At 33.3% G+C, this 18,383-nt stretch overlaps 1 protein-coding gene across 1 annotated transcript in view; it reads right to left on the minus strand.

Annotated features, from left to right (window-relative positions):
- Nucleotides 1–478: 478 nt before the first annotated feature.
- LOC106472663 (thymidylate kinase-like) overlaps nt 479–18,383 on the minus strand; it is a 34,168-nt gene continuing 16,263 nt past the window's right edge. The window contains exons 3-6 of the mRNA XM_013933321.2: nt 17,117–17,225; nt 11,397–11,487; nt 10,255–10,443; nt 479–4,469 (exon numbers count right to left, since the gene is read on the minus strand). Coding sequence (XP_013788775.1) covers nt 4,302–4,469; nt 10,255–10,443; nt 11,397–11,487; nt 17,117–17,225 — 557 coding nt within the window. The 3' untranslated portion in view covers nt 479–4,301. The remainder of the gene's footprint in view (nt 4,470–10,254; nt 10,444–11,396; nt 11,488–17,116; nt 17,226–18,383) is intronic.

The following is an 18,383-nucleotide window of genomic DNA, read 5'->3' on the forward strand; positions in this document are numbered from 1 at the left end:
GAAGGGTAAATAGGATTTTAGGTTATATCTACAGAAATATTGTTACAAGTCTAATGAGGTTATAATATCATTGTATAGGTTATTGATTATGTCATATTTGATTACTGTGTTCTGTGATGGGCTCCTTACCTTATATAGAACATTGAATTGTTGGAAAGGTTATCACATGAAGATAGGTTGAAATCCCTGAAATTGTTTTCTCATTAAAAATTAAGAGTTAGAAAGTGTTTAAGATTGTTAAAAGGATTGATAGTGTTGAAGCATTATCTTTTTTTTTATTTAATGGTGAGAATGGTAATACTATAGGACACAAATATAAAGTCTGGCAGAATAGGGAGTTATCTTCAACTATGAAAGGTTTTATTTTTCTAACAGAGGTGGTTGGCCTTTGGAATGAATTGCCTTCAGATGTGGTAGATGCAGTTAATTTACGAGAACACTTGATAAATATTTGAATGATAAAAAATGGCTTTGTGCATTTTATAACTTTATTTTACAGTTTAGTATAGTGGCTGGGATGGCCTAGAGAGACTAACAGGTCCTCTGTTTTCCTATATTTAAATGTAGTTACATGTATTAAGCAAAATATATATTTATTCAAGCAACATTAAAGTAGTGCATGTATTTAGCAGGAATTATCTTGTTGAGTGATTATAAAGGATTCATAAAAAAACTTTACAAAAGAAAATTATAGGACTTTCTGAGAGTCATACTTAAATTTCTAGGATTCTCAAAACTTGTCACACACGATTGAACTAGTATTTTCCTGGAATTCTTTTCATCAAAGGTGCCCACCAGTGGGTACATGAATTTAACAATGGCTGATGTGAAATATAAATCAACTCTGCTTCTGATAAACCAATGTTTTTTGTCTGTAATTTTTTTTAATAATTAGACTAAGTATTTCACGGGGGATTTCTTTATTGAAGTTGAAATTTCAGAATTTACCCAGGACAATGACATAAAAAACAGCTGTTTTTTCAGGATCTGTACAAAGTCTGATTAAAACAACATCAATACACAATGTATTCTGTAAAGAGAATGTGCTTCTTTAGGAATAACATTATAAGCTAAGCTGTATATGAGAGATATATAAACTAAATTAGCCAACCCAGAGTTCATCTCTGCGTAGGAACCAGTTTAAGTACAAACCGCAGTTGATACACTAAAAATCTAATAAGTGAATTAACATTAAAATCTTACATATGCTGATTAGGTGATATATTAAATCAAGCAGGTGTGCTACAATAAAAGTGTGTGCATGTATGTTATCTGTAACATCAATACACACTTTGGTGCTGCACAGAATCCATTCTAATTTGATGTTTTGACCAAATATCAAATCATGCACAATTTTTTTTTTGTAAACACTAAAACATTTATACAACTTAAAAACTATAACCAGACTACACTATATAAAAAAAACATCTCATTACAGTGAGACTCCATTAAGGCCAAGCTTAAAAAATTGTTTGTTTGATGTTGTCTACTCACCCCTCTGAGGTATAGGTAGGTAGGTTTTTTTTTTCCTTTGGGTTGCCAGCAGTCACAATTGCCAAAGGCATGAAGTCTCTCTAGGAAAGGTCTGGGGGCATGTCCCCTAGAATCTTTTTAATAAAGAAGTCACAAAAGATGCATTCTCTAAGCTTAAATGCAAAAAAAAAATCACTTGATTGCTATGAACTTATTCCATAGATGAAAAACCCTGTTGCATTTTCTTAAAATAATTTTTCCAAATTTCTTAATACAATTAAAAATTGTAAGCTCATTGCAATATTAAATAAATACTTCTTCAATGGTTGAGAAGTTTAATGCATACACATCTGGGTAGAAATATGAATCAAAATCAAGGAATGGGGACCTACTCAAGAATCAGCATGTCAGATCAGATTATTTCTAGTGGCATTGTGATTTGCAGCATTGTTATCTAATTTATTTCCAGTTTAAAAACATAGTGCTTTTACATCAAATTATAAGTTAGTACTACAAATTTTATCATCTAACATTTATAGATTCTAATTTTTACCTCCACAACCAACACGGTATCAAAAATATGAGAGGCATGCTACCTGGCTTTTAAAATAGCCCTTTGTTTAGCAACAATGTAATGTAGATGTAGTTACTTTAACTGTGGCTATGCTGGCCTTCTTAACGAATAATTTGGTGTGTGGTATGTTTGTGATCCATCCTGAAAATCTTCTGGGTAATAATGACACTTTTCTACTATGTACTTGCTGCTTAACATTAAAGCTAGAATAACTGCACTCTGACATTGCATGCGTTTGTGTGTTTCTAGCCAACAAACAATCTACAATAGATGGGGCCCTGGGCGTTCCAGGTAGTGATACTTGACTCTGTTAGTAATTCTTCCAGTAAGTGATGTGACAAACAGTAAATGTCACTTTAGTTCAAACATTTAGATGTTTACTGAAAAAGAACACAGAGATGTGAAAGTGCATTTACATACATGTCATTAAATGCCAAGGAATAACAAAATGACAAAGCTTCAGACTAGATGTAATACTGATTTCCTACCAAATCAGTCAAAAGTAAAGAAGACGTGCTAATCGTACATTTCCAATGAAGCACAAGCCATTCTGCTCTAATGCCAAAAAATTAAAAACACACACCACAAACTGTATGGTATAGAAACTGGCAGTCTTATATCCTGTTTTCACTAGTTACAAGGTTTACATTTTTCTGCCCTGGTCCAATGATGTTTGCAAGTCTTCATGGCACAATATGTTTTAATGATCTTAATAACGAAATATCAACTCCTCACCTCGGCACCAGAAAAACACACACTAACAACAGATTTTGCTAAATAAGCAATACAAAAATCTGTATATTGATTTTGTTTCACTGATGGCCATTTCCTTGAACTAGAATTAATGAGTTCCATGATTTCATGAATCTTAAAACCATATAAGCAGATGGTACATGTTCTACAGCTACCACCATCTTTCTCATATCTGAGCATTTACAATGGAACTTGTACATTACAACCAACAGTAGTATACAAGACTTGAAACTTAGGAATTAACAGAGAACTAGTTTACCTACTACAAAACTTTTGCAAGTAATTACCTGTCATATTGGAAAGAAATCTGATCTAACTAAATGCATACCAGATATATAATCTGACCTACACAGAATAGCATGCTAGTGACTAACTCTATCTCTTGCCAGGAAGTGTGCAGACTTCTCACTGCTATTTTCTTCAAACTGATCTACCAATGTGATGTGTTCAAGATCTGGTCTGATCATTTACAAGTGTGATAACAGGGAGGCTGGATAGCATGTAAATAAACAAGAGTCACTCCAAGAACTTATATCAAATTACACTAGTCTGTTCTACTTCTCTGGAACAACGGTGATGCCATAACTTTGCATGCCAGGAAACAGCTCACATGGGTATGTTCACTGTACTTATCCTTTTGCGCATTTACTGGAAGTGTATTGCTGAAGCGTGTAAACAATCACATAAGCAACCGATACGTTTTGCTGAAAATGTTTATTGATTTATAAATACTTTAAAAATGAGCCTAAAATGACAAATAATGTTTGAAAAACTAAATACTTTACAGAATGAAATGTTTACATAGCAAAATGACCAGGCAGGTAAAAAAATATATAAGGGGGGGGGGGTAATTTAAAAACCTTTTTTTTTAGCTATGCCCTTTTTTGGTTGGTTGGCTGACTATATCAAACAAAAAAAATTTTATTTTTGGCCTAAGCATCATATATGACATTTTCAAACCATAAATTAACAATCCTTCATATCATACAAAAGATGTTATAATTCACTGATTACAACAATGTTATTTCAAAACAGACTTCAGTACAAAAACAACAATCAGAACAACAAATCCTCATGGAAGACGATGTATATTTTCAATATATAAATTATAAATGACTAATAATTACCAAAGAAGTATAGAGCCATTACTATTCTATAACAATAACTTAATCTGGAGCTCTATCCAAAATCTAAAGATTTGTTGATTTTTTTTTGGACTTTAATACATTTTACTCTTTATTCATTCACACATTTAGATATGTTATATATATTTTTTCTTACTGTAATCAGTAAAATCAATACAATTGATCAAGTCATAATCAAGAATACTTGCTTGCTTTAGATAAAGCAATTCAAACAATAGAAATAAAAATGGTGTATATTGTCTTCATTAAAGAGCTAGTTTTATTCTATCAATCTCCTTCTTCTAATCATGTTACCACACACACACACACAGACCCTTGGCTTAAGCAGTTTTCTGAAACGTCTCTAAGATCTGTATTTAGCGAACTCCCTCTGAATCACTAGACAAATCCTCACAGTTCTGGTCATTTCCAAGGTTCTTATCAAATTTCTTTAGTTGTTGAAAACTAACCAACTCAATACTTCTTTTTACTTTTTCATAAATATCCTGATGTACTTCTTCTGGCGTTCCATCTGCATTGATAACCTACAAAAAAAGTATCTCTATACGTATGTACGTGTATATATATATCTTTTTATGGTAAGCTAGTAAATGGACTTACGCGGTTACACTTAAATGGATAGGATGTTAAAAAAAAGAAAGTAATTTGGTTAATCATAATTTGATAAAGGAAAATCAACTCCAAAGTCTAAAATTAGCAGACTGAACAACAAAGCCTTTTTTCTCAAAGTTTTATTTTAACAGCACTTAATTTACTAGATACACTGGTATCCTATGTAAAACAAATGTTTATGTAATAGAGTACAACTGGTTTGTCAGAAAGCAATATACAACTAATCTCAATCATTTTATTATCAGTACTAAATATACAAAACAATAATTTTGAGGGGAAATATTACTACATAACAAATGAACGTTACATACTTCTTTTTCTTTTACTATTAATCACTGAAGAAAAAATCTAAAAGTTGAAAGCAAAACAAATTAACATTATTTTAATACCCTAAGTTACTTCAATCCTTATGGTATGTTTCATCCTCCTAGGTCTTCAAAAAAATGAGTTGGCAGTATTACATATAGTATATAGACTTAAAAAACTTTATATGCAAGTATTGGGTGATTACTATCAAAATGTAAGTTAAAGTTAGAAAAGAGAAAATTTCTTTTGCAAATATGGACATAAGAAGTCAACCATAACCATTCAAAAAGCAATACGATCCTCAGATTAATACAGGCTCGGTCAATTTGACCGACCATGTGACCTTTTTGTACTCGTTTAAAGTCTTTATAGATTTAATACTTATAACTCTCGATATAGTGTGTATATCTTCACGAAATTTGGTGAAGTATTTTTAATATAATAAAGATTTGTCCACGAATATATTGAGTATTTGTTTTGAATAGTCCATGTGCAAAGTAATTTTCATGTTAAAATTAAAAATACTTTTCCTCATCTCAAAAATCTCAAATTTCTTTTGTGTAATCTCTACAACCTCCTAAATGCATTTCAAATGTTTTTTTTCAGTAAAACTTTTACAGTTTATCTGTTATTTTCTCTACTCTATCTCAAAATGGAACTGGCCATTTCAACTGACCTCATAACCACACACACACACACAAACACACATAAAAACAAAAAACGAAATAAACCTAATTTACCCTTTTTTTTCTTTCTAGAATGACTTCAAATTGCAACACCAAACTACATTCGTTTATCCTAAGTAGCTCTAAGTTCGTAACAGTATACATCAGTTTATAATTAAATTTTATTGCCCCTTGAACCGTGTCTAACTACTGTCAATGCCATCATAATTTGTAATTCACTCTGAGAATGTGCAGGTCATATTACGCTATCAAATTACATTACCCACAAGTTGCTCACGTGCGTGCCTCTTGAACCATTTTAACTATATTATTATTGTTACTTATGTTACCTAATCTAGTCTTAAATAACTTAAAATGATCTGTATTTTTAGGTTTTAGTTACTTTTATAATAATAAGTATGAAAAACAAAAAATAAAGTAATTACCCAATCTTCTTTTCTCTTGCTCTCAATTGTCAAGGACAGTTAAGCCTTTTTTTTTTTTTATAGTAATGCACTTAATAATGTTTATTTAATTAAATATTGCACCAAAGAATATAGACTAATAACATGCAAAAAGTAGACAAATTCTCTCACCTCTCAAAAATTTTATGGCTTTCTAACTATGCGACAAGAGCATTACAAATTCATCCAAGCTAGTCATTAACTTTCCCATGGGAACGATGTTGATACTCTGAATGAAATTGACATTAACTGTTCAGAATATAATGTTATACAATATGTTATTTTATAGATGAAAACCTTGAATTTCTATAGGTTATAGGTAATATATAATGAAACGTAAGAGAAAGCTGTTAACAAATCCTGAAAAAGAGTTTATGACAGGTAGGTGTGGCAAGAAAACTATGATTTTCTATTGGATAGCTCTTTAACCAAACAAAATTGAAGGCTATAAAAATTATGGTTTGTTTGAGCAATGACGATTTTATAGTGAGTAATTTGCTTTTAATTTCGTACTTATTGGAGGGGTGGTGGATAAAATAGAGAAGAGAAAATGTGTCACACTAGGGGAAATTCAGGAATTTTTTGAAAATTGTCATACAAAATTAAGAATTTAAAACTTATATTATGTCATTAAAATTCGATGACGAGGAACCCACTTTGAGAATAATAATGGTTGGAGACAGCTTGAATGGGTAATGAAGAAAAACTTGAATATAAGTTTAACACACCAGGAAATGTACAACGTTTCGACAAGGTTTTGTCATCATCAAGTACAAGCCGTCTCCAACCATTATTATATTATGTTAAAATATGGATTATTAGCTAAGATTTTCTGCTATACTAATTGGTATAACATAAACAAAAAGTAGTTTAATAATATTTTGAATGTAAAACACTAAAACCTTGTGTAATGCTCAGTAAAGGATACCTGGGGCAATAGGATTAAGATAAAACAAGGGATAGCAAAAAGGACAGAACTAGAACAATCTCCACTGTGACCTCCAACACAGAATGAGTATGGTCGAGGGAGGAAGATAGACACCCTAAACATGTGTGAGAACTTATGTTGATTGGTTCTACTCTAAATCCAAAACCCAGCCATGGGGTACTGACATCCACGTGGGGGGTAGGATGAGGGCTCTCAAATGAAGGGGTTAACTGCAATTTGACGTCTCACTCCTTTGTGAATGTATTGCATTTTGAAGGATATCATGTTATCTACACCTTCAGAACACCACCACCCTACTCTGCACTGAACGGTTATAGCCATCTTTGTGTGGAGCCTATTCAGGAGGATGCCTCTATGGTCAAACATCCCAGAGGATTGAAATTGGAAAGTGGTAAGGACTCCCATACTCAACTAGAAGAAAGGGGGTGAGAATGTGGTGGAGAGTCCAGAGGAACATCATCACCTGAGACACTGCAATTAATGACCACGAAACCTTATTTTAAAAAGTAGACCACACTGATTTATTCAATACAAGGCATGGTAGGGATGGGCAAGTTTATGAAGCAATTGCTACAAGCGATCTTGTGGAACACCCCATCTCAATAGAGAGTATTGCGAAGTCATGAAAGATAAAGCATCATTCAACATAACTGTACAGTGCAGATTCCAAGTTAAAGAATAACTGTTCAGGCACTACTTGCCACAGAGTGGGATCCATGTAATGAGCAAATTAAGCAAGGGCCCCTGAAAGGAAAAACATGAATATAAACTTACCCAGTCAAAGTTACACTGAAATCTGAAGAATGGCCACAGGTGGAAGATGAAAACCTGACAAAAAAGAAACCAAGACATGGTGTAAATTTATGGGAGGCAAATGTATTAGGTGTAATCGAATCAAGAGGTGATCCCAATTGGGGAGGGTAAAAGATCCCGAACAGAGGAAGGAAGAAGCTGGATGCCCGCTGACAAATGGGCCTTGTCCATTCAATGCAGATCATCCATCAGGTAGGAGGAAGGGTAACAGGAACTGACAGGGATCCCAAGCAAGATTCCACTGATCATGAAAAGTCCACTGAAGGGGAGACCAGTGACGTCATTGACGACCACATATCCAGAAAGGATACAACCTCACAAGCAGAAGTGAGGGAGCTAAAAGGGCGTGACTAACTAAGATGAGTGGCGAAAGGTACACCCAAGTGGATGAGATATTGGGGAGGTCAGAGGAAAGAGTTCTCCAAATGGATGAACCAGTCCACCCAAGCAGCCACTAGAAGGAGCTGAATAACTCCAGTTGGGAAGGAGCCAGAAGATGCCAGTTCCCATATAATTGTAGAATCATGACCTCAGAGCATGAAGATGGTGAGGAAAGCTCTGACCACTTGACAGAAAACATAAGGGTTGGGAGCAAAAGTGATATACCACCCCATGATGGACGAATGAAAGATACAGATGAGACCATGGTGATAAAGGGATGTGGAAACAAGCATTGGCGACGTCCATCCTGGTTATCCATAAGTCCGGATAAAATGCCCACCATAGGGTGAGAAATGACTCCATGGTAAAATGTGGCAGTTGAAAGAAGCAATTGAAGGGGAAGAATACAATGACAGGCCTCCAGTCCCCAGTGTTTTGGGGAACAAAAGATAGTCTGGAATAAAAACCTCATGAAGTATGTAGAACATGTACGATGGCCTGCAGTAATAGTAGTTTCAGAACTGCCTCCAACAGATGCTGGCTAGTCATGGGATCCCAAGGCGGAGGGAAGGAAAGAATATAGGAGACATGGGAGGTGGGAATTATGGGATCAGGAATCCTTCCGTGAAAACTTGAAGAACCCAAAGATTCCTGATGAAAGGACACTAGTGAAAAAGAAAACCACCAAGCTGAGCTCCCTCCGGGTAGTCACCAATACTGTTGGTAACATGATGTGCATCATTGCATAAAACGACAAGACTGAGAAGAAGGAACAGGAAAAGTTGAGAAGGGGAGGGATGGGAAATGGTAACAGGTGCCCTATTGGGCTTTGACATAGACAAATGGGCAACAAGGTTGGAAAGAGTACTGTTGTTGTACTGATGCAACCCATGATTCCAAAGACCCAGAGATCATTTCAAATACGTATCGCTGCAAAAATGGGGTTATACGTAAATCCCTAAGATAAGATGATGGTAAATGGACAGGAATTAAGGTTGTAGTATGACCTAGAAGGTCCCAACAACAGAGAAACCAAGTTTGTAAAGCCAGAGTCGAAGATAACAAACGAGCCAACGTGAAGGAAGAAGAAAGAGGAAATCCCCATAAAATCCCTCAGGTTTTTGGTGGAGAGCCTCAGAGAGGAGATGGTATATAGAGAGATACCATAAAGAGGTGTGAGAGTAACCAAAGTGGTAACATGAACTTCAGAATTCACAGTGAGGAAGAGTCAACCAATAATCGAAAGAATAAATAACAATGCGACTGTCAAATAGGGGGGAGCAGAAGGCTTGTGGCATGTGTAAAGAAATAATTTACATATAGAGGGCAGCACTGGACGAGAATAGCTAATCTTGTGAGATAAGGGAAGTACCATATTGGAATTCTGTAAATAAGTTTATTTTGTAAATTAGGCATAGCATTATTAGTGCCAGAATTCCTGTTGCAATGGTGTTTGTGAACTTAAGCCTACAAAGTACAAGTGAATGCAGCCTGTAAAAACATTATAGAAGAAATAACCTAATTTATTATTGCATGGACTAGAATTTACATTATTTCCACTAAATAATTTGATAGAACCTACCTAATAATAGAACATGATGCAACAGTATAAAGAGCAAAACGAAGTTACAAAGTTTAATTACTTAAAAATATGGGCATCTGTGTGTATAGTTATTCATGAAAATAACAGAGACAAAAGAAGTATAAAGATTGAAAATTAATTAAAAAACAAACCCAGATGACTTTTCATATTTGTTTTACTCAACTGTAGCTCCAAACAATGACATTATAGTTAGTTCAAAATGTGAATTAAATTAAACTGAACAAGGTATTTTTACAAATTGCTTATGTTCAAGCATATGTTTGAGATCAAGTGAAGTGCAAATTAACTTAAACATGTCTTATTACGATGGAATTATAACCATATATAAACCCCCTCACAAATGCTGATCCTCAGATACTTTTGCTACAGGTTTTGTATTTCATAAATAATTAATCTAATAAGAAAATTGAATATTAAGAAATTTATAACCAAATAAACATAAACTTATTGATTGTTTAAACAATTATTATTTCACAGTAAGACTGATGTTTTAAGTTGAAGCATTATGAACTATACCTGCCAAGACTTGTCTTGTAACTTTCTAAAGATCTGTCGTACACTTCTTTGAAATTGAGGTTGCTCATACCTCTCCTGTCCAAACTCTCCTCTCTTTGAGGCTACATCTGATGAAAGCTCCAGAAATAATACAAGGTCTGGTTGAAGGAGTCCCACCTCTGGTTGCTTCAACCACTCAAAATCCATATGCTAAAACAATATCAAAATAACTTACTGTTGTCTACTGTGAAGAAATTTTGGTAAATGAATAGGTTCTATGTTTAGATATTTTTTGTGTGGAAAATTCTTTCCAATTCTTTAAAATTTTTATTATGGATTATATTAGAAAAATTATCCTTTTTGTTCATAATGAGTTAAAATAACTTATATGACTGATGAAAGCTTCATAAATAATAGAACTTCATGCTACAGTCTCACCATGTGAAGTTTCAAACAGTATTTAAAAAAAAAAAATTAAATTCACTTACTACTGCTTACTGTGAGCAAAATTTAGCAATTCACGATTTGTCCTTAAATTTTTTGTACTTGTATTTTGACAAAATCTTTTCTTTTTAATTTTTGAAGGAAAATATAATAAACAGTTATATTTACAGCAATTATAAACAATATAAATTTAAGAATGATCACTATAAAATCTCAGTATTTTCCAACCAAAAAAGAATCACATAACAATTGAAAGATAATTTTTAGATTTCATAATTAAATTCATTTTACTTAACAGATCAGACCTTATGCAACAATTATTACCATAATTTTCTTCACATTTATCTGTTTTTTCTAAACAATTAGTATTTTCAATAAAAATTGTTTATATTATGTACCTTTTTTTTACTATTAATTTTGTTAGTAATTGATACAGAACTCATTGTTTCAATAATTTACATCATTCTTATATAAATAAACTTGTTTATGTAATAATATATTTGTATTTATTTAGAAAATTATGATGAGTATGCACTGGGTAATCAGTTATTTGATAAATAACTTTTTGTTACACAATAAAAAATACCTATTCACATATATAAAATTAATAAATACACAATTTAGTTTTTATTTCTGGTCAATATGTAGTGAAGAAGACTGATGATGAGATAAGATAACCTTTTACAAACAGGTAACTTTTATTGTTGTAATGAACTTACTGGTTTAGCTGCCGAGAAGGCAATTCCTGAAAATGAATACCTGTCAACCACCAATGTTGTTCCGTTGAGAAGCAGATTTTCCATTTTCTTACTGAAATGAAACATCTAGATAGTGTCCATGCACATAATGTTTGAAAAGTGGAAAAACATATCATGCAATGCTTAAAGATGGCTATTTTAACACATTTGAAAAATTTCAAGAGTAAAGATAGCCAAACATTAATATATATTCATCACAGACCATATTTACCTTTATAACTAGTCTAACATTTAATCGCTACACCAAATAATAGTGAAACTGATTATTTAAAAAAAAAAGTTAACTTTAAGTGACATGGCATAAAACAACAATCTTCTTTCAATTCTGTGAAGCCCACACATTTCTAATCAATAAAACAAATTACAAGACCAGATGTCATTTATTATTCCTTATATGCATACATACATAAATGTGTGTGTGTGTGTGTATATATATTGTTGAATAAGACAGATGTCTGTAGGTTTACTTTCTTCTTGGAAATCTTCTCAAGAAGTCGATAAGCTGTTTTAACATTGTTAGAACAATGGGCAAAAGTTGTAGATCGGTCTTATTCAACAAAATCTGCCTACAAGAAAATCTGTCACCAAAGTACACCAATATATATATACCCACATACATTGTAGCAACAGTTTAACTGCTGAAGCAATTAGTTTAATAAAATTTGTTAAGTTAATTTACTGTCTTTTCATGGCATAAAAAACCATTAACAACTTATAAGACAGAAACCAGGCATGGCCTCAAGGCACCTTGAAAAGTAGTACAAAATTTTACAAATCTACAATCTAGCATCTATGCAAGGGACAGAAGGAACTCTACAGCAAATGGATAGTGAGAAAAAAACCCAAGTTCTAGTTGTTATATTTACGATTTTACTAGTTTCATAAATTTGAAAACTGTGAGAAAAAAATGCAGAATGCTGGATTTTACAATGTTTGACATCACCAACTTCAAACATTCACTGTCTTCAAATTATATGAGCTACAAATTTGCAAAACACTTGTGCAAAGTTTACAGGTCTCCAGCTTTGTTTTGTACACTGACAAGTTGAAAATAAATATTAATTAAAGAAAAGAAAACTTGAAATCTCAACATTAAAGTTATAAATTTCTTTTTTTTGGGGAGATGGTTAAATTAAGGGAAGAGATCACAGAGAATGTTTCAAAACTCTATCATCATTTTGCTCTGGTAAAAAGGAGATAGTGGGCTGGAATGGGCTCATCACTCTTTAAATCTTTATATTGAACACATCTAAAACTCCATAAATTGTAAAGTTTTAACCATCATCATCATGCAACCTAAGGGGAAGGAGAACCATCATTAAAATCATAACTGTGCTCTGTTTATTTGGTCAACATCACTGTGATAACCTATCCCACACAATCAAGTTAAAGAATACTTTCCCATTAGCAGCTGAAAGAAATGTTGTCAAACGTTTATCTTGGGTAATCTATATATATATAAAGCAGAAAAATCTGTGTCTACCTGTTTGTCCCTTATCTAACTACTTCTAGGTTGTTGAGCCAATCTTAACCAACCTTTGCGGAATAGTAGTTTGGAACAAGAAGCATATTAATGGGGTGTTCACAACCCTCTCCACCCCCCATTAATGCTGTTATTGAGTGTTTATTATCTCGGACATAAATTAACGATAACTACATTCATAGATGGTGCCACGTCCTTACACTAAAAAACAAAAACTTTAACTACGTTCATATATGGCACCATGTTCTTACATCAAACGAAAGAAAAAATGTTATAAAATTTCTACATCACAACATACACACAATGTGGGGGGAAGGGCACATGTCTTGTATATCTCAGGGAATGCACTAGCATTCTCTTTGGAGGAATGCAATGAAAAAATGGACACGACTACTACAATAATACATAAACTCAGATGAAGTTTATACTACAACAGCCACCATAATGCTGATATGAAGTCATTTCTTTAGTTATACCAACTTCCTACTTTGACCCACGATCTTACAACTTCATCAAGTAAGACAATAATGCAGCAAATGACCGTCAATTACTTAATAACGTGAAACTGTGTGGAAAGACATTAAGAGCTGAGCATTGAAAGCATGTAACAGAAAGCACCCCTACCACCACTACTTTGGCTGCTACTTATTTATACAAAGTCACCCTGACCATCACACAGTGTACATCATGTTTTAGATATATACATGGTGAGTTCTTGAAGCGTATACAAAACTTTGGGTGAGGTATTAATGAATATTGTAATAATGTTATAAATAAATTGTGTGAAAGTTAGTATTTTTGAGTTAATTATCACAGCATCAATCCTGCAAATTTTTTTAAGTTCATAACCTGGACAAAGGATGGGTACCTCAGCTTGTTTGTAATAGTTACTAGTTATCTCCTTACTGGTATCAAACCAATATGTTCAATCTGATTAATGTACAATAATAGCTAAAAACACATTCTCATTAGTATTCTATTGATATGTTTATTGTGTTGTGGTTCAGATTAGTTTTAAATGATAAACAGATATGTCAAGGTACTGGGTGTGTGAAATGCTTTATTAATTTTACTAATATCTTTCCTGACCACATTTCTCTTGTTCAATTACATTCTTAAAATTAGGAATGTTTCACTTATTCCATTAAATACAACTTGGAAGATTTCCATGGCTTATCCTTTATAAAAAGCCTATGAGACTCTGAACATTTGGCATCAGTGGGCCAAATTATTCCACCCAAGGACAGAGAAAATAAAAGATCTGATCACTTTAATTATTATTGTAACAAAAGAACATGAATGTTCCTAGTGCTTCTTAAAAGCTTTAATGGATAATTTTTGAAAAAACAAAAAGTTATGTTGATTGTCCTGAAAAGAAAACTAAACTAGCAGGTAGGATAAAAAAAGGCTATTTCTCAAAGCACTGCTCTTATCATAGACCTGTCATTTAGTATGTTTCAACACACTCCTCTTACCACAGACCTGTCAGTTAGGGTTTATGAAAAATACTTTGAAATAAAAGTTAATTGAATGTCCAATTTTAGACTGATTTTTAATTATAGATTAATGTATTATAACAAGATTAAAAAACATTATTTAAAAAAGGCATATAACTTACCTTTCGATGAAAGTTTGACGTTAAATGGACCAATATTATTTAATACACAAGGAAAGGCATACATATGTAAAAAATGAGATATTTAATCAGAATGGAGAATATTATTATATCATGATATTACAATAGGCAATTTTATCTGAATATTTAAAAATATTCAAAAAACACCAGTATTATTCCTTTATTTTAACCATGTAATAATTATTAATTTATGTCATGTGCAATACCATTCAAGTAATCATGCATATTATTTATTGGCTGAAATGCATCACGAAGTCTTTTTAATCTCTCTTCACAGTCACGATATATATTTTTACAATCTGACCACTCAAATGTTGCTCAATACATAGCTTTTCAGACTTTGTTCCCTCTTTATCGCAGAAATAAACCTTCATAAATGTGAGTGATTTGCAGAAACTTGTTGCTAAAAACCATGATGCAATCGTTCTACAGAAATTTTAGTTTTTAGCAAGTCTTGCTGCACACCTTCATAGCAGTTCCACATCTCAAGCTTAAAGTGGTTGGTGTCATTGTCTTCGATCAGGACGTCCAATCCAAGTATCTTCAAAATAATCAACCACAGGTTGAGCTTTGGGTAGGAAAATGTTTTCATCAATAAAAAAGTTGAACATCTCTGCAATGTTGTCTGTACAAACAAATGCTAGTTTAGAGAGCATGCAAATCTTTAAAACGAAGTCTGCATCTGTGTTGTATCTGTGCTTGAGGCCATTTTCACTAATTTTATGATAAATACATTGACAAAAATTTAAAAAGCACCCACAATTAACTGCACATGGAAATTCAATGTTAATTGCATTTATCATTGCAAGTTCAAAATCTGTTAGTTTAGACACGGGATTTAAGGCAGGTACTAACTCCTTTATCCCTCTAACAAGTCTAACATATGTAAGTTCATTTTTATTTGGCAACAATGCATAAATTAAAGTGATGGTAATGCTTCCTTGCAGCCCATGAATTGCATATAATTGTTCAAAAATATTCTGAATGGTCTTAAATGTTCCATCAGCATACAAATAATCACAACTTGCCAGTAACTATAGGTTCCTTCTTATACAAAAAATCAATATTTGATCATCTGTCACACCAGAGTCAAACATTAAAAACTGTTCTCCATTTCCAGTTTTAGTGTTCTTCTGGAAAAACAATATCTCATTGATAATTTGGAGCAACTAACCCTAGACTTTGTTTCCCATGTAATTTCCGAATAGCTCTTTTTTATGCTATCCAATGCTTGGCTGAGTCCAATGGATGCGTGTGAGACAATATAATGCAGTGCATCATGTGTATTCTTTGAATCATTTTGTATGCTGTGCATTACATTCTTAGCTTCAATGCTAGTGGCATTGCCAGAATGGTTGTGCTCATGTCACTCTCAACTTACGTTATAACCAATTGTTATTACACAACCTTTAAATTTGCAACAGAATTATAATACCTTTCTCAATATAGTACACACACACACACAGTGCACTGTGTAGAACCACTTCACCGGACTGTTCGTATACAGTGACTAATGGCCAGTCGATGGCACTTTCAAACCCACTTCATTGGATGTTTCTGATTATCCAACCCTCCTCAGCAATGATGGCAAAGACTAATATATTGTTGCGTCAGTGAGGTCACGCGACTAGTATCACGCCACCCCTTTCTAGAAACATCCTGTTCTTTCAAGAATGCCCTAGCATTTACTAGATATGTGTTAGTCTTGTATATATAAGACGTGACAACAGTGTAGTAGTGAGTAACTGAACTGCAGTCAGAGAGTGTGTAATTGAACTCGAGAACGTGAGACGTTCATTGCGATTTATAGCGCGACTGTTGAAATTAAGTGTATCGTAAAGTTGTATTCGGAAAGAATAAACCAGTTTTATTTAAGAAAGGACTTGTATCGCTAAAGTTTCGTGGGAACGAAGTTACGGAAAATCAATTAACGAACGGAGACGTAACAATATCAAAACAATTTTATTTATAGTAAAACTGCACCTTGGTTAGATATTTTTTTTGCATTTGAGTGGTGCATCAAAGTGTCACAACTACTATACTATGACTGGGACATCAAAGAACACTGACAATGGATCACTTCATCACTTTTTCAGGTGTCATGTGAGGTTAAGGTCACTGACATTACGAGGATTTAATGCTTAACCTGCATTATGACCTCAGTTCCATGTTTCTGCTCTTATGGGAATTAAAATGAAACAAACATTATACAGTCAGTGTGGTATGTGAAAATTTGAAGTGCTAATTATGTAGCGAATACAATTTTTGAGAATGTATTTAACGAAGAATTTACTGAATATTGTCACATAGTATGTTCCAACACAAGGCTCTTACGACAGATTTGTCACTTTGTATGTTTCAACACATTGCTCTTGCCATTGACCTGTCATTTAGTATATTTCAATGCATTGCTCTTACGACAGACTTGTCACTCTGTATGTTCAATAAACAGATAATTTTTGAATGAACATATATTGAATAGAAAGTTATGATTAAAAAATTTCAATGATGTATACAGCATTTTAAATATACAAATCTGAGTACTGAAACATAATTACTTACACAGCTTCCCACCGATTTGCAGCAAAAAGAAGGTGAATGACATGGTCCTCTAGCTCTACCTTCTTTTGTAAATATTGACTGATCATCTGTCCTATGGTTGTTGATCGATCTGTAATAATTTGGAAATACATTTCAAGGATACAACATACAAATTATATCACCTTTTATTACAATTCTAATACAGCATGTTTGGAATTATTTATTTCTGTCTCAACATGTTATGTATAGCCTTTCCACAAGGAAAAAAATTCACAAAATGAAACTCATTGCCTGACACCTGTTCACTATTAACTCGTAATAAACTAATAAAAATAAACATACTTATGAACAGAAAACTTGCATGTGGTAATAAAATTCCTTTAATATAACAATGCCCTGTTTAATTAACCATCTGTTCATGGGCTCAATCAAATTGATCAACTCAATATCTGTGAAGCTATACATACTAATGTTTACTTTAATTCTAAGTTTAATATCTTGATAAAAGTTTGGCAAGCTTTTAGTAAACATTACAACTTTGTTGCACACAAAAAAATTAAGCATTTTTACTAACAAGTTAGCGAACAATAGCCACTTAAATTAAACCAAAAACAATAACTTAATTAAATGTACAGAATTACAAACACAAAATTACAATTCAACAAAGTCTCTTAATTTTACGGGACGTATCTTCTTCCGTACTGGTCTCCGTCTCGATGGCTTCTGCTTCATGTGGGGTTCATCTGCTTCATCAGTAAATGTCCTATCATCAGTAACAGTCACATCAGTGGTAGTAACTTCATCAAGAGCTTCACCGTTTCCCTTCTCCAAACTGAGTAGAGTTTCTTCATCGATGGTGGCTTTTTCAGGTGGCACGTCTTCAGCAGCGTCATTGGTTCTGTTGTTCACTTCATCCCAACTGAAATGTCCTGGACCGTGATAATGCCAAAGCCTGTTGGCATGCACTTACTTTTGGCTTACCTCGCCGACCACATTTTACCCAGAAAGTCACGTCTGAGAGACGATCCACTATGTCATATAAGCCTTTCCATGGAGAAGACAACTTAGGAGACTTCCCTTTGGTCTTCCTGGGATTATACAACCATACCTTGTCTCCTGGTACAAAGCTGACTTCAGTAGATTTCTTATCATAAGATAGCTTCATCGAATGAGCAGATGCTTTCAAGTCTGAATGCACTTGATGGTGAATATCATCTATCCTTTCTGATAACACTTCCACAAACTCTGACATATTCACAGGCAACTCTTCATAAGGTGGGCGTCCCTT

This window comes from Limulus polyphemus, unplaced genomic scaffold (genome assembly GCF_000517525.1).
Source record: "Limulus polyphemus unplaced genomic scaffold, Limulus_polyphemus-2.1.2 Scaffold123, whole genome shotgun sequence".
Lineage (NCBI taxonomy): Eukaryota > Metazoa > Arthropoda > Merostomata > Xiphosura > Limulidae > Limulus > Limulus polyphemus.